Consider the following 21,127-nt stretch of genomic DNA (forward strand, 5'->3'; position numbering starts at 1 on the left):
TCGATTGTTTTCTTTGGTTTTGCTTTAGCTGGAAAGACCGAACCCACATGCACAAATTGCATGAACACTAAGGGGACTGCTCTTCCTTTGCTGCCATTTTCTGGGCAACAGGCACCTACTGCCAGCAGCGCGAGGTGGAGGCGATCTCGGAGGGCGTCGAGGAGGACGAGGGTTGCTGCTGCTGCGAGCCGGGCCGGCTGCCACACTTGTTGTCGGCCAACGCAGCCTTTGGCCAACGCTGGCTCGCCTGGCAAGTGGCGGCGGCCCGCTACGTCCTCGAGGGCTACTCCATCTCGGACAACTCGGCCGTCTCCATGCTGCAGGTGTTCGAGCTTCGCAAGGCACTCGTTACCTACTACGTCAAGGTACCGCTGTCACTATTTACTCACCACTGCTACAAGTGTGTGGTAGTTTACCATATTTATCTAACTAACGTGCCTCTAAATCTTTTGTGCAACCTCTCTTCTCGTAAAGAAAAAAGGATGTGGCATGCCTCGTGATTTGTAATTGAAAATAAAATGAATGAATGCATAAGGCATTTATCGGCACAGCTGGCTGTATGACCTATGTGAAGGAGAGCAAATAATACTTTCAAATTTTCACCTTTGCAGAGCTCATATTCCTGTTGCCTTGTTTCTTTGTGAAATTTTCTGGCACTGGCATTATAATGAGTATTTTGTCTCTTAGCTGCGCTGTAAGCAGTGTGCATGTAGGATTTAAAGAGACCGACAACTTGCCAAAATGTGGGATTAGATCCTGGTGGAAATGAAAAGGCTGGTAATTATAGTGGCAGATTCAAGCATCCTTTTCGCAATCTGAGTAGGATTTATATTTTCAAATCGCATTTAAATGTCACAAGAAAAGCGATATGTCGCGCAGCCTAGCGGAAGAGCCTTGAAGCTGAATCATCGTGTCGTTCACAATGCTGTATGTAGTCTGATGCTTTCATGCACACCATAATTCCAGCTCAAAATTAGAGTATATATATTGTTTCCATCCCTGCTCTATTCAGCGCTGTTACGAGAAAAAAGGAATGTAGCACACTGAGAAGTGGCGCTGCCTTCGCAGCAACTAGTGGAACATGACCAGCCGCAGTGCATGCGCACAGAGTGCATGCATACGCAGCAAACCTTCGTGCACAAACACGAACCGCTCTCGCACTCACCTCCCACTGTTTGCAGCATGTGTTGCTAGTATACGACTTCATATTTCACAGATCGAAAAATTTGATTATAAATATTTCACTGCGTTTTCCGCATTACCATTCCGTGATTAGACACTCTGACCGGTAAACTTTCCGTTGCGTTTAAGAAAACATGCACCATAAACATTGGTTGTTAGTCCTATTAAAGGAACGCTAACGAGAAAAACGATTTTGCCTATATTAGTAAGCTTATCTTTTTACAACATCAAAAGCACTACTCTTGCCACAAGAGGCTGCTTTGTAAGAGAGAGAACATGCAAAAGGAAAAATGCAGGTGGCGATGCCACTTTGAAGTTCCTGCGCCTACTCGCCATGATGTCCTAGATTTTGACAGCGTCTGCTGGGGCCTACCAGGGGTAGTTCTGAAGCAGTAAAAAATGAAGTACATTGTCTTTTAAGGGGGCCGGAGACTTAAACTTAACATGCCACATTTTGTGAAGTTTCATTGAGCCAATGTGGCCAAAATACGAAAGAAGGCTCTGACGTCCTAGTAATTACACTTGCATTCATGTGCAGGAATATGAAACGTGAACCTTCATTTTCTTCTCTTTTAATAAAACTATCATAGTCAAATTAATGAAAGAAGAGTTTTCAACTGAATGCTATGACGATACTTTTATGTCCCATCATAACAAGGTGCTCAGCTTCTGCAAAATCTTCACCTTCTTCAAACTCTTCGGCAGTATGCTTGCCCTGACAATGCATATCAATGCACTTAGAAGCCATCTGCATAGTTTTTAAACATGTATTTAGATGCATGTTATAGAACAGGTAGTCAATAATAACCCAGGGCCCCCGACTACAGTGTGCTTCATAATTACAGTAGAATCTCGGTGATACGAATCTCAAGGGGAAGCGAGAATATTCGTATCAACCGAAATTTCTTATCATCAGAACACTAGTGAAATCCATTTTCAAACCACGATATATGCACAAAACATTTATTTTCATCGAAAGAACTTGCGTATGTCTTTGTGGAACACACGTGAATGGAGCATTAAGGGATGGCACAGCTGGCTGCTGCGAACGCGTGCGTCACTGCTTCGTCCAACTGAAAACTAAGAGCCCAAGTCCATCCCACCATAGTCGTAAATGAACGACTGGAATGCTGAAATGCTTTGTGCCTTTTTACAACTTTATTGTCTTTAATCTGCCACTGCATTAGCCGCGTACCTTCGCAGATATGTAGTTGCTATCAGTGATCACGTCAGTAGCGACCACGGTTTCATGCACAGCGGTTGTGGTAAATAGTAGTTACGTTTTCAATTGTATGTACCCTCGCTGCGTGCACATGCCTTCAAAACTACGTCGTTGCTCTCTATGATCACGTCTGTTGCAATTTTGTCCCCAGCGGTCACGAAAGGAGCATCGCTTTGACTCCATGAGCATTGGATGAGTGTCCACTTTTGGAGTGCCGTCACTTTCGCAGTTGTCATACTTGGCCGTGTTGATAGCAACCGTGACCGCAGTTTTGACTGTGTGTGTGCTGGTCACACGCATACTTCCAAAGCTTCCGTAGCACACAGCTCTCAGCCGTCGCTCTACGGTTTTAGTACCAAAGTTCGTATCATCCGTTGCGATGCAGAAAAGTGTTTGGGTCATCCGAATTTTGTCCCATTAGACACAATGGAATTCGGCCGGAAAATTTTACTAATTCATATCAGCCCAAATTTTGTATGAGATGGGTTCGTATCACCGGGATTCTACTGTATACTGTAACAAGACCAAAGTTGAGGTGAAGATGGAGGCTTGAAGGGATGAAACGTCATTGAGCAGGGAACGTTGCTAGAATGTTACCATAGTGTCACTCTGGCGACATTTCCTTTTCAACGATTTTTCATAATGATATTATGGTTTTGGCACGTAATACACCCAAATTTAATTTTTTTGCACAGGCCATCGTCTACTACACGGTCACTTCTAGTCATCTGGAAGAGTGGCTTGCCCTACCAACAGTCAGAGACGCGCTGCACCCAACCTTGGACAGGAACTACACTGACGTGGACCCAGTGTTCAACATGAACATCGATGAAGACTACGACTATCGAGCTTCTGGGATATCGCGCAGTTCCTTCTGCAACGTCTACCTCGACTGGCTGCAGTTCTGCGTCGCTCGTTCAGGAAAGGTCAGAACACACTCTTGACTGCACGAATTTTGAATATTTTCGGATTGTTGCTCTGTTTGTTGCTCTGGTGTCGAGAACCCAAAAAGAGTATTGTGGTGCTTGGGAATGTGTCGAATATATTTTTAATACTGCTACTTTAAGAATACACTTTCGCTTTCGGTATCGAAGGGGCGGCTTCTCAGTGGCGTGCTATCACAGTGGGAAATCACAGGGAGACAGCAGCTCGCGACGTACTAGCGGCAGCCCTGTCATATCAACTCGTGTTGCACGTAAACAACAATGAGTGAATTATCGCTCAGCGACTCCGACAGCGATTTCTGAAATTTAGGCTGCATGCAGGACGCAGAGTTCGCAAACTCAGTGGGACTGTGTTGACTTGTCAGGATAATGTCTATTGCGGTGGGGCTGGCTTGCAGATGCTCAGTGACAGAAACTTTGAAACCGGGGTAAAATATTTTACACGTGTTGTCTGACTCCGGTATGTGAAGAGTGTTAACACTGCGTATTAACGAAATGAAAAATGTCCCCTCTGTGATGCCTTAAAATCGTGTTAGTACTCCTTTAAAGATGCCCTAAACAAACTCTGAAGATAGAAAGAATGAGCACATTATTCTCTCCTTGCGTTTCCCATCTTTCTGGCACGTTTAAAGGTGCCAGCAGTCTGTTCACGTGACGTCATGAGGAAATGAGCTCTCTATTGGTTCATATACAAGAAATATCAGCAATGAATCGTCGCCTGCCCTGCTTTGCCATGCAGCTGTACGCTCAGTCTGCCTTGACTGTCATGCGTGGTCAGCTGATTTCACTTCATTTTGCGCGTTTTCGACTGCGCAAGCGAAGATAACAGCGTGTAGCTCAAAAGCACGAAATCCTGCTAGGCTCAACACTTAGCGCTGGCACTGTCCACATGTTTTGTGAAGAAATAAGTGGCCAGGAGGAGATAGTGCCTGTAAGAAAGGTAGCAAAGGTGAGAACGAAGCCAGTTTCTTGTCTTTGAATTCAAAGTGGCTTAGCGGCTCTTTAAAGGATGGGATGACTTCGAGAATGGAATAGCTGCATACATCCTTTCAAAGTTATCATTAGAAGCACTTTTGCAGCCATAAGAAATGTGGCTATGCTTTTGTCACAGTAGCTACATTTTTTTAGAATGAGTTTGCTTAGTTTCATAACTGCACTGTTATGATTGCTTGTCTATTATTATGTTATAATGTACTTCATTGCTTTTTTTTCTAGTTAGTGGATGTACTATTGCGATGGAAAGAAACATGAACGGTGTGGCATCTACGTGCTCTGCTGTTCCGCGTTTCTTTTCAAGCAGTTGTAGCGTGGATGACAATAAAAAGCCACTAGAGTCATCTATAATACAATCAGGGACCACTCTACCACCTTTTTATTGCCACCAAGGTTAGAGCACGACAAAAACGTTGCGACGTGCTGTACAGCACGTCGCACTGTTCACTTTCTTTCCATCGCCCCTATACTTGTCATGAATGTTTAGCACTTCTTGTTAATGGGGTATACTGTATTTTCTCGCATATAATCCGCACAAAAAAAAAACGAAAAATTTGCTTAAAAAGTTGGGGTACGGGTTACATTCAGGGGTCATATGCATAGTTTTTTTTCTTTTTGTAGTGAAGGGTGTGAGTTGTATGCAGGTGCGGGTTATATGCGAGAAAATATTGTATATTGATGCCTTTCTAAAATGTCACATTAGCTTTTGTAAGTGCAGTGTACCATATTTCGTGAGAAACGTGAACTCCTTTCTTCTATAAACTACAGTTTCAGGTTCAAAACTGGTTGCTCTACTTGTCATGCATCTGAACTTAAGTGTGCTCGTTTTTACAAGTCTTCTGTTGAAATGTTGGCTACAGCGACATTCCCTACAACATCATTTTTCACGCCACCATCACTATGATAAACTGACTTGCAAGAAAGCAAGCCTTTACAATAATTATATCGTAATTTCTCATAATTATATTGTAGCAAGCCAGAGGTTGAGGGTAAATGGAGACTTGACGTGATGAAAAATCATTGAACATCGAATGTTGCTAAGCAGCAAACAGGGAATGTCACTGGAATGTCACTCCAGCGGTATTCCTTGTAGAATGATTTTTCATTACACCACCTCAGTATGACAAGATGACTTGCAGGAAAGCATGCTTTTAAAATAATTATATCGTAATTGTTCAGAATAAAAATTGGCCGCGTATCTGCGTGCTTCGCTGCAAATGTCGTGTAAAGACGATAGAAGAGGCGCTGTGTGAGATATGGACGCCATCTGGCAATACGTCGGGAAACATGAGTGCTGTGTTGCGTGCTGGTAGTCCCGGCGCAGCAGCAGGCGAAGACCGGTGGTGACCAACGCGACCGGCGGGGACGCCAGCCAGCCCGAAAACGCGGTTTGGCGCGAAGCGCTGAAGCAGAGAAACGTCCGCACTCAACGAGTACTCTCCACACACTCTTTTATTTACACGTCGCCTGGGTAAAACAGGAACGCCAGAGCGGCGCCCACAACCGGCAGCCTGAAGGCCGCCCACAACGCTGCTTTTTCATTTTTTAAATATTTTTTTTCACCTTCTTGGCCTTCTCAAAACTGAAGTTTTTCAACACCAACCCATGGCATTCGTACAGTGCAATACAGAACCGAAACCGAAACACAACAATGAGCTCGTGCGAAGGGCACGGAGGAAGGCAAATTTCAGCGCAGTCGCATTTTCAGCTTTGTTGAAACAGCGCTCACTAGACGATGACGAAGTAAAAGAAGGCACACGACAGGCAGCGCCTGTCCTGTGCCTTCTTTTACTTCGTCGTCGTCTAGTGAGCGCTGTTTCAACAAAGATGAACGCATACCAACTCGCTCAAGCTTCCATTCTTATGCATTTTCAGCGCAGCTTAAGAAACTAGGGTCCTTAAAATTACGTATGTATGCATTTTCTATTAAAGGAACACGCCACCTAATACTTACCTAGTGATGTTGCACCTCAGATATGCATGATATTTACTTTTTGATCGACAACGTTCACAAGTATGAACAGCCGTACCAGTTCAAGACGGCTGGCCCTTGGGCAAGTGGTTCAACTTTGGCCGAGTGGCTGAATCGAGGGACGTGCCGACAAACAGAAAGACAGACAGACAGAAAGACAGACCAAAATTTCTGCGTTTAAGTTCCCCAAGAAAGACTATCGTCTTTAATATTGTAACAAGACAGAGGTTCAGGGGAGGCTTGAAGTCACGAAAAATCATTGAACAGGGAATGTCACTGGAACAGGGGATGTCATTGAGCAGGGAACAGGAATGTCACTGAAATGTCGCCCCAGTGACATTTCTGAGGCATTCCCTGTAGAACGATTTTTTATCATGCTACCATCAGTACGAGGAACTGACTTGCAGGAAGACATCCTTTTAAATAATTACATCATATTTGATCATAATTATATCATAACAAGACAGAAGATGAGGGGAAAGTGGAGGTGTGAAGTGAATATCGCTTTAAACAGTGAATATCGCTAAAAGAGGGGATGTTGCTGAGCAGGGAACAAAGAATGTTACTGGAACCTCTCTGTAGGGACATTCCCTTTCAAAAAATTTTTCATTACACCACCATCAGTATGACAAACCGACTTGCAGGAAAGCATGCTTTTACAATCATGAAGCAGAGTCTTGGAACGTGGGAGTTCTTTAGGACAAACGTTGAAGGAAGATTTCGTTTTTCTCACTTTTTTTTCAGAACCTCGAGCACGACCGAAACTCCTTGGTTGTGTCTCTGTGCTTCTCGCTCAGTCTGCTGGCACGGCGCGCCCTGGGAACAGCATCTCACAACTCGTTCTCAAGGTCTGTGATGTTTTGCTCACCTCAACACGACTTACAGGATGCAGAGTTTGTCCAGCTCCATGGATAAGAAAACGGCACAGCAGAAGAAACGAGAAGACTTTTTAGCCACACGAACACAAGTGCCACGGCGCTTGTGAACGCGGTGCCTGTGTTCATGTGGTTAAAAAGTCTCGTTTTTTTCTTTTGCGCCGTTTCCTTAACAAGGCATCCATGCCAACTCGCCCAACTCTCTGTTCTGCTTAACGTGGTTGTCCGGTTTATCAACTTTATTAGCTCTCACATTCTCGTTGCCACATTTGGCGCATAATTCTTTTGTGCTGTCATATTTCTCTGTCCTCATTGTGTCCTGCATTTCTGTCCTCTCCTTTTAAATTTTTCGCCATTCCACATTGGATGATTTACGCAAGTCTTACACTGTAGACCATTTTACATGTGTCTTATTTCACATTGGATTATTTGTGGAGGTTGTGCCTTGCAGGCTGTTCTACGAATGCACCTATTCCACATTGGATTATGTACATAGGATGTGTAGTGTAGATCATCTTACGGGTGCACTTAGTATTCCACATTGGATGATTTATGGAGATAATGCGCTGTGCTCTAATTTGCGGATGTGTTTACAGTAGACTCTCATTAAACAAAAGCTGAAGGGACCAGGAAATTGTGTTTAACAGGAGTTCCATTTACTGAGAGATGAGCTGGGGTGCAGAGTACAAGCACTCAAACCTCGATATAAGGAGCACGGATATAACGAATTATCGGTTATAACGAAGTAAGTGAAGAATAGTGTTGTCATAAATACAGTGCTACAAATAAATGTTTATAACGAATTTTCGGATATAACGAAGTTATTTTCGTGGCAGATGTCACTTTGTTATGATGAGGTTTGAGTGTACGAAACAAATATATTAGAGGTAGTTGTTTCATTTAAGCAGCAGTTCCGTTTAAGAGATTTCTGTTTACTGAGAGTCTACTGTATTCTGAATTTAATGATTTGCAGAGGTCATGCCTTGTAGGCTGTTGTACGGATAGGTCTAAGGGCCACCATCTTGGCCTGTTGGCACTGCCATTTTGTATCTGCAACGACTAAAAACAAACATTGCTACAACCCGCCACAGTAGCTTAGCGGGTACGCCATCGATCTGCTGATCTGCTTGAAGACACGGGTTCAATTCCCAGCTGCGGCGGCTGCATTTCGATGGGGGCAAAATGCACGAACACCCATGTGCTTAGATGCAGGTGCCCTTTAGAGAAGCCCCGCCCCCGGTGGTTGAAATTCATCTGGAGTCTCCCTCTCCGGTATGCCTCAGGATCATATTGTAAAACCTTGCTCGTCAAACCCCAGCGTTTTTTAACGTTGCTACACTATGCTTGCCGGCCAGAAAATAATGGCATCAAAGCTTTCTGCACTTGATGACCTCATTTAATTCGCTGTTGCGGCTTACAAAACTGAGAAATTGTTTATGCAAAAGCGCATGCATTGAAAGTAGACTTGTTTATAGTTGATAGCATTGCAGGCAGCGCTACTTATTAATGTGTGACCTTAACTAACTTGAACCAGAGGCTTGGCTCTATCAGCAGGAAAACTGCACAGGCTTGTTTTTTTCATTTGAGCTGTTTTCGTGCCATTCAGCCATTCAGTTGCTGTTGAAAAATTTCTCGCCAAACTTTGCAACTACGTTCCCGCTGTTGGAATCGAGTGACTGAGCTTTTCTTTTTTTCAGCAGCGTGGACCTCCTGCTGTACGGCCTGCACGCACTGTTCAAGGGCGACTTCCGCATCACTTGCGTCCGGGACGAGTGGGTGTTTCAGGATATGGAACTCCTCCGTCGAGTCGTTGCGCCCAGCGTACGCATGGCACTCAAGTTGCACCAGGTTCGTAAACTACCCCACGCCATGGTATGACAGTAGCATGCTTAAATGAGTAACATTAGTGAAAAATGTGCTTCTGTCCTGCCATATTAACAGTGAACCTGTTTAAGCTAGCCGTAATTTGTGCGGCCTATCAGAAAACTATCATCATCATGGACAGGTATGTTTCACAGAAATTGGGCAAATCTCACTACTCACCTCTGGTCCACTAAAAATGAAGAAGGTAACACTTACCCCAAGAAATGGCCATTATGATGGGTATGTGCCACAGAAATTGGGCAAATCGCACTGCTCACCACTGGTTCACTAAGCGAGACAGAAAGAAAGCTATAGAAAGAGAGAGAAAAAAAATTGAGTGATATAATGGGTATAAAGACATAAAAAGATAGAAAGATATAGAAAGGGAAAAAAAAAGATAGAAAGATATAGAAAGGGAAAGAAAGAGAAACATAAAAAGAGAGAGAAAGAAGCAAAAAAAGAAAGAGAAAGAAAAAAAAAGTCAGTGTTACCGCAAGGGCGAAGCAATGAATGCAATAGCAACAAATTGTAGTGTTATACGAAGTGAGGCTGGCAGCTAACTCTTTTGTATCCAATGTCACGTAACTACAAAACACTGGTGTAAGAGAATACGGCTGCTCCAGGGAGAGATGCTCTTTCCGCATAGTTGCTTCGCGTTTAGAGCGCAGCACGTAGAAGTGTATACGAGCCGAGCCGCCAGCTGATGGCTCCCGTGACCGCGCCCTTAGAATCAAAGTTCAAAGTTGGCTGCTGCTCGAGCGACACCCCCCCTCGCACCTTCTCATGCTCGTTCAAGATGGGCGGGGCGTTTCTTTTCTGCTTCTACGGCAGGCCTCCCAAGCGGGGTAATGTTATCGCATGCGCCCTCCGAGCGACGGAAATGGGCCGGCTCGTTTGACCTCTGCTTCGGCCGCGTTCGTCGCCCCCGCCTGCGCGCTTTTACCCGCGGTAGAACATACGATGCGCAGGGGGATCTGATCAATTTGGACTTTATACGGGACATGACGGCGATGGCAACGGCGACGGCAAAAACCCGTCGAGACTGTCCATATAATTGCTATCGCAATAAAATTAGAAAGCTCAAGAGAAAAATAAGGCGAACGAAATAGAGAAAAAAACAGAGATAAAGAAAGGCTCGTTCCATGAGAGGTGTGAACGCTCGGTTCTAGAGTTTGGACATCCATGTCGTGACTAACCTACCTAAAGCCTAGCAGCAACCTAGAAGCAACCATATTAAACTTCAGAATCATCCAGTTTCGCTGTTTCAAGCCTTTCGCGACTTATGGGAAGCTTTGCCAATTTTTTTATGAAGTCTCTTTGCACATTTTGTAATTGCTTCACCCACATTAAAGTGCATGCAGTTTGTTTTAGTGCAAAAAACAAAACTTAAACGCCATACAAACTAAATAATATGTCATTCTTAGTGCCTACAGTACACCAAAGGAACATTGAGGCAATTTTTACTTCATTTATTGTTATTATTCCACTGTGCACTTGAAACATTCTCCATGGTTAAAAGCTATTGTAAGCAGATTGACTGGACCCAGAAGGTGTTATACATAACCATGCAGTAGCAGTGAGTATTTTAGTGTAATTAACAAACTGAAGAAAGATTGGCACTTTCATGTACATGGATTTTAATAGGTTTGTGCGAATAGTCGAGCAGTTCGTATCTTCGAATGAATATTACAGTATTCGAATTCGACAAATTAGTAGTCTGAACATAATTATGGAGAATTTAGAACAGTAATGCTGGAAACCATGAGACTTTTCTGCAAGAATCCGCTTAGTGGACTGTCATTACTGTTTGTTCGATTGGATAGAACTGGAGAGGTGACTGTAGTTATTGACACCGATCCGCCAACTCTTGGGCTATATGCAGTCAACGCATTCCAAAATGAACAGTCCAGTTAGTTGCATCTCTTCAGGATTTGTCTGTGAGTGGGGGGCTTGCTGAAAGGGTCCCTGCATGCTGAGATGTTCAGATAGGAAATGGAGCCTTTACACTCGCAGGCTTTTCCACTATCGTAGACGTCTTTGGGATTATTAGGCAGGTTTTTGTAACATAGAAAACACGGGTTCCCTTCCAAGCTGTAGGAACTGTGTTTACTTATTTTGTTTCCCTTTTCCTCACAATTTTTCCATTTCAATATCTATTGGCTTTGTCGAAAAAGTATGTTTTCTTTGATTCTTTTATTCTTCTTGTCCAATACTGCATCAGTTAAATGATTTGCTCATTTTCTTCTAAGGCAGGTTCTTGCAGAGGGGTTTAGGCTCGAGGAGTTGTTATTCATTTAGGCACTAACCTGAGCCGTTTGAATATAATTCAAACACTCCGCAGGATCATTTCCTCTCGGCTGAGTATGACGACCATGCGACGCTTTATGACGCCATCAGCAACTATGAGAAGAACCTGGTCATCTCCCACGAAGCTGACCCAGCCTGGCGTAACGCTGTGCTGTCGAGTGTCCCATCGCTTCTGGCTCTGCGGTGAGTGAGCCGTGTGTAGCATGTTTACTTGCACATAACTCACCCCTGCGTGTGACCCACACCTCCCAACTGCTAACTGCGGATGAGCTAAACAAAAATTGTTCTGATTGTGGTGTGATTGGTGTGACAAAGTAAGGTAAAAAGTTGGGCAAGTTGGTGTTGGTTCATGACAAACAGAAGTGCGCGATAAAACGGTACACAAGGAAGAAGATGGACACGGGACGACGCGCTTCTAGCAACTGAAATATTTTTATTCAGGAAAGATATTTATACTACCATGCAGTCATATCCAACCCAACGAGTCGACACAAAAAAAACTTAAAAACTTAAAATCTTGCGCTCAGCCTGCCTACGTCATGTGATGTTCTAGATAGGCTATCTCCCACTCCTGCAACACTAATCTACAAGCACAGGGGCTCCGTGCAGAGGGAGATCGTAGAGGCCTTCGTCATCCAGAGGGAGGGGCTGGATTGCATCAGTCACCCCTCTGTCAGTTTGCAGGAGGGGGAGATAGCCTGTCTAGAACGTCACATGACGTAGGCAGGCTGAGCGCAAGATTTTAAGTTTATAAGTTTTTTTGTGTCAACTCCTTGGCTGGGATATGATTGCATGGTAGTATAAATATGTCTTTCCTGAATAAAAATATTTCATTTGCTAGTAGCGCGTCGTCCCGTGTTCATCCTCTTCCTTGTGTACCGTTTTATCGCGCACTTCTGTTTATCATGGTGTGACAAAACCATGTGTGACTCGGCCATTTTGGCTTCCTGTTTGCCTGCTCTCCACTGTATAACGCCCTCTGCTTCGGTTTCTTGCAACGCAGGCACGTGTTCGATGACAGCTCGGACGACTACAAGATCATCATGCTGAACAAGCGGCAGCTCAGCTTCCGGGTGATCAAGGTGAACCGCGAGTGCGTCCGCGGCCTGTGGGCGGGACAGCAGCAGGAGCTGGTGTACCTGCGCAACCGCAACCCGGAGCGCGGCAGCATCCAGAACGCTCGCCAGGCACTGCGCAACATCATCAACTCGTCGTGCGACCAGCCAATCGGCTACCCCATCTACGTGTCGCCGCTCACGACGTCGTTCCTGGAGACATCGGAGCAGCTGTGCGGACTCATCGGCGGACCGCTGAGCATTTCGCGGTTTGGCGGTGCCCTCCTCGGATTCTGGAACCGGTCAGTGTTGTTCGCAATGTTCGAAGTGAACTTGAGAGCTTGTATGTGCGCCGATGGCAAACGCTAAGTCAGTATCAAATGTTGAAGTGCATCTATGTTTGTTTCACCAAAACCTGATCACCAGAGAGACCACTGAGGCATTTAACGTTAGAACGAGGGGTGAGCGGTGCATTAGCTCTCCTTCCATCATCTCACATGATAGTGAGTACCTTGTCTCGGACTTCTCAGGACCATAGCAATTCTTTTATGTGGCTGTTCACAGGAAGTGCCTCGAATTTTTTATGCCTGTTGTTGGTTCTTTTAGGATTCAGAATGGTTGCCTTATGATGTCATATGTGAAGTGGTCACAGGGGTGACATGTTGTCAGTGCTATATGAATTTGCTTGTAGTACCAAATAAAAATTTAGTTGAGAGTTCAGAGCTGTGGTGTATCCTTCAAACTCCTCTTGTCCATGCAGTAACTTGGGCTGTTTTCAAAATGTTCAAAATTTATATCAATTACTTCATCTTTTTCTCTTCGAAGTAAGAGCTGTGCTTTGATCATTTTTGACTCATAGTTATGTAGAATTCTTATCTAAACTCCCAAGAAAGCAAGCTGCTGTAATTGTGTCAAATATACGTAATGCCGTACTCGTTGAAAAAGTCCATTTCGCTCCTGTCACATTTATAGCCTGCTTTTTAATGCCTTGACATGACTTACCAGCTCACCCAAGTTCATCTCTTCCTAGCCCTCTTAAATCATTTTAGCCCAACTTAAGAGCATGCATAGTCAAGACATGGCTACAGTTTTTCCCCGATACTTCATTATGACAGTGCCATTTTTCAATAGTTTGACTCTGCAAGCATTTCCCTAGATGCTTTGTTCTTTCTATTGGTAGCCTCAAGATACGATGTGGTGAGGGCTGCTCGAGCGGCGGCACAGCAATCCAGGATGACAACATCTTCGACTACACCATGGCGGGCTCCCTGTCGGGAAGCATCTCGAGAGGTGAGTCAGACGTTTCCGCGCCTTTTCGACGTGCCGCGTTGCCATGCTTCTGTACGCTTCGAGTTCTTCCTCTTCTTCCGTTTTTTTTAACGCACTTTCTCGCGCACTTCCTCGTCTCCCCATCCAGGTGTGTCCGTAAGTTTTCCGTCCCCGCTCCGTCCTCGCAGACGAGCGACGCTTTCGCTTTCTTTTTTTTTTTTAGCAACGCTTCGCTGTTCCACCTAACGCTGCGGCAGACGTCTTGCGCTGTGTGTGTGTGTTCATTGGCTCGTACGCACGTCATTCCGCGTGCATTTTCTGGCTCATCACAGGCATCTCGGGCAGCGTGCGATACCAGTGTGTCGGCCAAGTCGAAGACAGCAGCGTGTAGCTCCCTCTGGTGCTCGCCCTTCCTTCCGTTTTCCTTGTAGGTGAATTCGCGGAGGCGCAGTGCAACCTGGAAGGCAAGTCGTCTCAAATATAAGTAGCGCACAAGCTAGAACAGTAGGATGCCTTTTGTTTTGTTCTCATAAACTTTGGCCCTCTTTAATTAAAGGGCCCCTAAACCACCCAGAGGTTAATATTTAGTTGTGTTGCAGTTGTGTACGAGTTTTTAACAAACACGTAGCCGCGAGAATTTTTCGAAACAGTGCTGTAATAGCGGATTTACACGCGTTTGATGGTCCAAAAGTGGCCCTCGCTTGTTTCACTCTTTCCTTCGCTACGTTTCATTCGGTGGCTTGTCTTTCCTCCCTAGCCAAGTGCTCCTCCTCACAATGTGAGGAGGAAGAGTGGTGAGCCCACGTACCTGCAAGCAGATGAGCAGGTTTTTTTTTTTTTTTTTTTTTTTTTTGCTGGCATGACCAGATGCGAGTGGTGACGTCACAGCCAATGCTGGGGATACCGAAAGGCCCGGAGAGGGCAAAGGTTTGTTTCTTGGAATTTGTGGTGTACCTGCGGCTAGTAGCGCTGCCGCGTTTGGCATTGTTAATAGTTATGGCATTATGAACTCGAATGCGCATGTTTAGTTGAAATGTTCAATAAATTATCGGGGATGGTTTAGGGGCCCTTTAAGATAGCCCCGCTCACCATATAGATAGGGTTGTCATACAGTGCACTTTTGCAGTGCACTTTTACAATGCAACAACGCACTTTTACAATGTGAGAATGCACTTATACAGTGCACTTACACGGTGCACCGATACGGTGCACACGTACCGTGCATCCATTTGGCGCGCCCATATTGTGCACCCGTACGCTGCACATTTACGGTGCACCCATACGGTGCACTCATGCGCTTCACCCGTATGGTGTACTTTCAATCGCGATCGAGACCAATTTGAATGGAGTTTCTTGGTCACAATTGGCTTTGTGAAAGCTCCTGAAAGAAGATAATTGTTATCAAGAAATTTTATCCGGATCGTACTCAATTGTAGCCGAAAGTTCATTGTGTCTTGGGTGTTAGACATTGCATGCGGACAACTGCGATACGTAAATAGCGCGAGGACAACTGTGTCTTCAAAGGCATTGCGCTGATCTATGCCACGAAAAGAGCTGAATGCAAAAGAGCTATATTGTAGTGATACAGAGATAACAAGTTATGAGCTACAGTCTAACCCTGATAACATAGAATCTGAAGGAGTTCGCCAAGTAGTTTGTCATGCCTGCTCGTAATTCAGTACAAAAGAGATAGGCCTCAGCTAGCACGTTTTACTGCATGGTGGTTAGTTCTTTTCACTATTGGTGCTCTTCGCTACTTTTGCATGGCCGCTTTGCAGTGAAGCTTACTCGAGGAAATGAGTTATTTTGAAGTACAGATGGGACCTTTGCTCCGTGAGTGCATCTATATGTCAAGGCAACAGCGTTATATGTCCCATGAGGAGGGTCACGTGGCGAAAAGCCTACGTGTGTACAAAAAAGCCAATAAAGCAAAAAAAGCCTGCAGCCACCCGCGTGCCTCGTCGTTCCAAATGCATGAGCTGCGCATTCGCTTTGTTTCGCAGCATTCACGTGATTAAGAAAATAAATATACTGGTGTTCATGTGAATCTCACTTCATCTTTGGTAAGGTAAAGGTAAGGCTGCTATGGGGTCTATTTGGTATGAATTCATGACTTTTTGTGCAGCCACGAACTGATGAAAGGGCAAGTGGAAAAAAGACACATACAGGGTGATGCGTGCACTTACACTGTTAGTATGCAGTTATTGGTACGTGCATCACCCTGTGTGTGTCTTTCCTACTTGTCATTTCGTCAATTCTTGGCAGAGCAAACATTCATGAAGTCTTCGTGAAAGAATGAAACCGAGGCGATAATGAAAAAAAGCTAAGAAAGGTGATCCCCTGGCACAGCAGATTCCCTGGAATGCTTTTGTGTAGCAATGTCGGCCATTTGGAGAGTGTAAAAAAAAAAAAAAACAAGACAAAGAAAACGCTGTCTGCTTGACTAGGCTTACGGGCGTCTAGGAGAATGAAAGCCATACAAAAGCAAGTGAAAGCATGACTGTGTTTACCAGCTATCCTGCTGTACGTTATTGGTAGTTGTGTGTACTTACAACCTGTACTTTTTTCATTAAGTACCAATTAATTAATCAACTTTAAATAGCCAACTTTTTCGTTATTGCTTCAATTGGCAAAATATTAAATTTAATTTGTAGCCCGCCTTAAATAGCCTTTTAACCCTTTCAGACGCTTTGTACACAATTGTGTACACTTTTTTTTTTTCGCTAGTTGTGTCGACTAGTGGTTAAGTACAGGGCAACGTATATTGGTGTTTGAATGAATTGAACCTCCTGCGTAATAAATGTGGGGTCATGTAACTTCATTTTGCTGCGCACTGTTGCATAGGATCACTTTGCTGAAGGCACTACCATGTTCGACGAGTCGTTCAATGTGCTGCTTTCCGCGAGCTCCATCAAAAGTATAATTTTAAATGCAAATGCATTTCTTAGTCGGGCTACCTGAGGCATCCGGCGTTGTCCGCGCGCCTCTCCGCTGCTCCCACTCCATCTCCCAAAGCAGCAGCTGCGGTCGCGCGCGCTCCTTCTCTCGCCGTTCCCTCTCTCGCTTCTCTCGCCATCCTCCCTGCGCCACCGCCTCAATGCAGTGCGTTTGAACCGCGTTTGTAGCGTTTGTGCTGCCTTGGCACAGCCTGAAAACAGCGCGTTCTAAACGCGTTTGTGCTGCATTGAAGGCGGTGGCAACATCCCTGAGGTGATTACGAACGCACGTAGGAAGCGTTCGTTGAAAGAGGCGCCCAAAAGGGAGACACTTGAGCGCGTCGATGTGTCCAGCTTTACGCCATTAAAATTACTACGTCCTGTACTCTCGGCGCAAGAAATGCATTCGCATTTCCTCACGATTTCCTTCGGGGAGGTGGGGGCATTTTTTTCTTTGCTCAGAGTGAACGTAACCGAAAACAAGTTTGCAATATAATTGAAGCCTGAGCTTACATTCTATTTATGCAGAAAAAACACAGGATAACTAGATATTTAATTACAATTTAATTAACATTAACTATTATAAAAAGCACAAATCAACGTATTATGACATTATTTTTGCTGCAATAGAATATCGAATGCCATGAAATAATGTTGCGTAAATTTGACGCATTTGCAGGCTTTTCTTCATAGGAGGCGTCTGAAAGGGTTAATCCAGCATTTATTTAGCGCTGAAATCTGCCTGGTTGGTTTTTTCGAGAAAAAACAAAAGCCCGTAAAACGTGCGAAATATGAAATAGATGTGCGCACGCTCACCGCTAGTCAAGCATTTCCAAGCGTTTTTTTGTTGATACGCAGCTGCATTCGTTCATTTCTGCATCATACAGGGCTTCAAGCTCTTTGATGGACAAGTCAGCAGCGAGTTTTCTTGCTGGGCTGATGAATGTGCGTAAAGCCCTGTATAATGTGGTGATGAACGAATGCAGCCGTGTGTCAATGAACGCTTGGAAGCAGTGATTTTATTCTTCCGTGTTAGTCGTTTAAGTGGAGCATGATAGTGTGTCCATGTTGATATATGTCATTTTGCAGCCAAATTCGGTTTGTCTGTAGAGACCTCCTTATCTTCTAGGAATGAGCCTTGTATGCAGAGGCCCTAAAGCACCCCAGCCCCCTGTAACTGATGCCTATGGGAGAGAGCCTTTCTTGCAGGCAGGGTAGCTTGCCTCCTTGCACCATGGCTTTCAAAACGTGTACCTGCTGTTGTCTTGGCTGCGGCTAAACCTAGCAGTTCTCCCGAATTTTTCATGAAGTTTACAAACGTGGGCTGTGTCCTACGATTTCACGAGTGTCGCATCAAGTCTTACAATTTTTTTCATCGCTTCTCTTGTCTCAGAACGCTCAGAGCTGTTTATCGATTGGCCAGAAAGGGAAAGGGAGGTGTGGCGCGAGATTGGAAAGAACAGCGCTTACAAGAAAGAAATGGTTCATGGTACCCTTGCCAGCCGTGTGTGACAGTACAAGATGCCATATGCTAGAGGTGTACTTTTTCCAAATTTGTTTATTGCGACAACTTCCCATGAGAAGCATTATTGGCGGCAGTAGAGTCATTGAAAAAGTCACTGATAAAAGAAAACCTCTGCGTTGCTTTTCGATTTCTTTTATTCCATAGTTTTCTGCATGTAAAGATAAATCGTTATTAGTAAAGTGTATGTGTATCCGAATAACTATACGGCTTAGGACAAACTTGAATAAAATCAATAAAAACTAAAGAAAAGGCATGCTACTTCTCCTCAACCCTCCCGTCTTATGTGCTAGACCTTTACTTATAATGAAATCTCAGTCTGGCAGTTATGAAACTATCATTAATAATGCTTGCTCTGCAATGTGGCCCTTTACAACCTCTTAATGCATAACGACTATTTGTGACAGGATCCCTAATGAGAGGTCCTTTAATTTCGTGTCCTTGCATGCGTTAGAGAAAGAAATGCTACATGTGATGAATTCATAGTGTTGTATTCATCACAGTCAGTTGTCACCACTCAACGTAATTAATAATTTCGGGGGTTTTACGTCTCAAAACCACGATATGATCATGAGGGACGTCATAGTGGAAGGCTCTGGAAATTTTGACCATGTGATGGTCTAAAATGCACCTAAATCTAAGTATACGAGCCTCTAGCATTTCGCCTTCATTGAAATGTTGTCACCGCAGCCGAGATTGATTCCACGACCTTCGGATCGCTGCTCAATGTGGTTATCAGAGCTGAGCGTAACCAGCCATTAGCAGAGACCATAACATGCATGCAATCCTTGAGTCGAACTTCGCAGAGGATGAGAATTTGCAGCGGTGAAGGTCACACTACATGTAGCTTTAGTTATTGTTGTACACGTCATTATTGTACATACATGTGCACCTTGCGATCATGTGTGCATGCTTATGTGTAAGCCAGTTCTAGCGGCTCATTTGTCACTTGTCAAAGCTGGAAATGTGAAAACAGTCACTCCTTTTTCTCATTTTCAGTGTCTGCTTGGTTTTTAGATATCTTTTTATTTTTTTGCATGTGTGTGCACATTTAGTTTTGCTGAAATGACAGTTCATAGAGTGAACTTGTGTATTGCTGCACAGCCTTACAGATTGTTGCAAATTCAAGGACATGTATTTAAGGTTATTAGTCTAACGTGTGGTAGCATGTCATATCAGAACAGAAACAAAAACACAGAAAAGATTCGCACAATAGCTAATGCTGACCAATCTGCAATTATGATCTCAAAAAACAAAGCTGAACTTTAAAAAATATATGCGAACTTTCTTGTTTGTTTGTAGAAGCATATACATTTGGGCAAGTTAATGTGGTTTGATTTTGATAATTTGGCAGCACTACACTAACATTATGTTCGTGTATGTTCTTTCCTTGTGTTTGTTAGTGTTGCGTTACCAACTCATCAGGGTGAGTTTACTTGTCTGGATCTGTTGATGTGTTCAACTTGGGTTAACACCAGCTCCCACCGCAGTGTAGGAGAATCAGTTCTGGAAATTGTAAGCTCTGCTCTTTAAGGATGCAGCATGCCTTTTCTTGTACTGCCTGCATTTGGGCTTACATGTCAATGGCTGTTTCGGGAATGTTAGAAATAAGATTGTGTTTTTCGACCCATCAGTTGATGTTCTGCAATTCGCCACTTAAGTCATTTGAGCATTGCAACAGTTGGCTTTAGTTGGTGCATGCTATGGAGAACTGAAGTGAGTCTGTTAGCTGTGCGCCGGCCTTATCTACGCAGATGGATGTTTGTTTGGGAGCCATAAATCGTATGGATCATTTTCATGTGATTCTGATGAATTCTCACCACTTGTTTCTCAGAATTCCTGATCTTGGCAAAGGTAGGACAAGGCTTACAGCAAGGCAGTCTTAAGAGCACAAGGAAAGGTGGAAAATGAAAAGCATCTTGACAAAATTATAACCCCAGTGCCTTCTTTTCTTTTTGTTTTTTCTTTCCTCGAGGAAGTCTTCTGAAATGGCAAACATAATTAAAAAATATATTGATAGCACACGTCCAAAAATCTAACGAGATCCCATGAACTCAGCAAACCTTGTCTCGCTTCTTCTCATCGCTGGGATTGTGTGCGCCACATTTTCATTGACACTCAGTGTAACGAGAACTGTGCTGTAGATTTTGGCAATTAACGCATTCTCGCGGTCATGCGAGCTTGTGAAATGCATGTCAGAGAAGCCACAGATAAGTGCAAAATATTCTTTCTAAGTTGTTGAAATAGAAATTTATTACACCGTAACGTCTCTTGAGATAATCCTTTGATAAAAGATCTGCAAAGAGGCAGTGCAGCAGTGGTGGTTTTATATTGTAATGGATTGTTGCGCCACGCCTTTAGCTCCTCATGGACTATTAAACAAAGATGGGTAAGTCTTGCACGAGGTCATGCGATATTGCCTGGTTTCGTTAGTCATTTGCCATGCGGGAGTCTGTAATGTGTGAACGTGTCTGCATCTAGGTTCAGATTTCAATGTGTTCAACATTGCTCAACATAGCAGTCTTGTTGCAAACGTCAGTCTGTTTCCAATTTTATTCTGATAGCCTAGTTTAAATTTGTCTCGCTTGGAGATGCAACGAGGATAACATCACGTTCTGTTTAGCTGTGAAGCTACAAAGAAGCGCTTTTTTTTTCCATGACAGTCACCCAGCGCTAAGTTTTGTAACACACAGGAAGGCATGACAGGACATGTTTGTTGCATGCGCTGGATAACTTTCGGGAAGAAAAATTTGCATCGCCAATTAGCCCCACAATGTGTTTCGTTACGTAGAAGTGTTTTAAAGTATGCGGTTGACTCATGTTTGTGATGACCAATCGTTTAAGAGTTGCGCGCGGCTCCACCAAAGTAGTGCAGGGGGAGAATGCCCGCTCCCCACTCAAAAGGCCCGTGTTCTAATCGCTTCTGTAGATGGATAGTTTTTATTTTTAGTGTCACTTGCCATAGCTGTACTGGTTTTCCTTTGTTT

At 44.0% G+C, this 21,127-nt stretch overlaps 1 protein-coding gene across 1 annotated transcript in view; it reads left to right on the forward strand.

The window, feature by feature from the left end:
• The window catches only part of LOC119401764 (pecanex-like protein 1), an 83,145-nt gene that overhangs the window by 54,548 nt on the left and 7,470 nt on the right, over positions 1 to 21,127 (forward strand). Inside the window, exons 31-37 of the mRNA XM_037668734.2 lie at positions 112 to 365; positions 3,100 to 3,330; positions 7,058 to 7,161; positions 8,886 to 9,036; positions 11,393 to 11,541; positions 12,362 to 12,715; positions 13,594 to 13,703. Coding sequence (XP_037524662.2) covers positions 112 to 365; positions 3,100 to 3,330; positions 7,058 to 7,161; positions 8,886 to 9,036; positions 11,393 to 11,541; positions 12,362 to 12,715; positions 13,594 to 13,703 — 1,353 coding nt within the window. The remainder of the gene's footprint in view (positions 1 to 111; positions 366 to 3,099; positions 3,331 to 7,057; positions 7,162 to 8,885; positions 9,037 to 11,392; positions 11,542 to 12,361; positions 12,716 to 13,593; positions 13,704 to 21,127) is intronic.

The sequence above is a fragment of the Rhipicephalus sanguineus genome, chromosome 8 (assembly GCF_013339695.2).
Source record: "Rhipicephalus sanguineus isolate Rsan-2018 chromosome 8, BIME_Rsan_1.4, whole genome shotgun sequence".
In the NCBI taxonomy this organism is placed as follows: domain Eukaryota; kingdom Metazoa; phylum Arthropoda; class Arachnida; order Ixodida; family Ixodidae; genus Rhipicephalus; species Rhipicephalus sanguineus.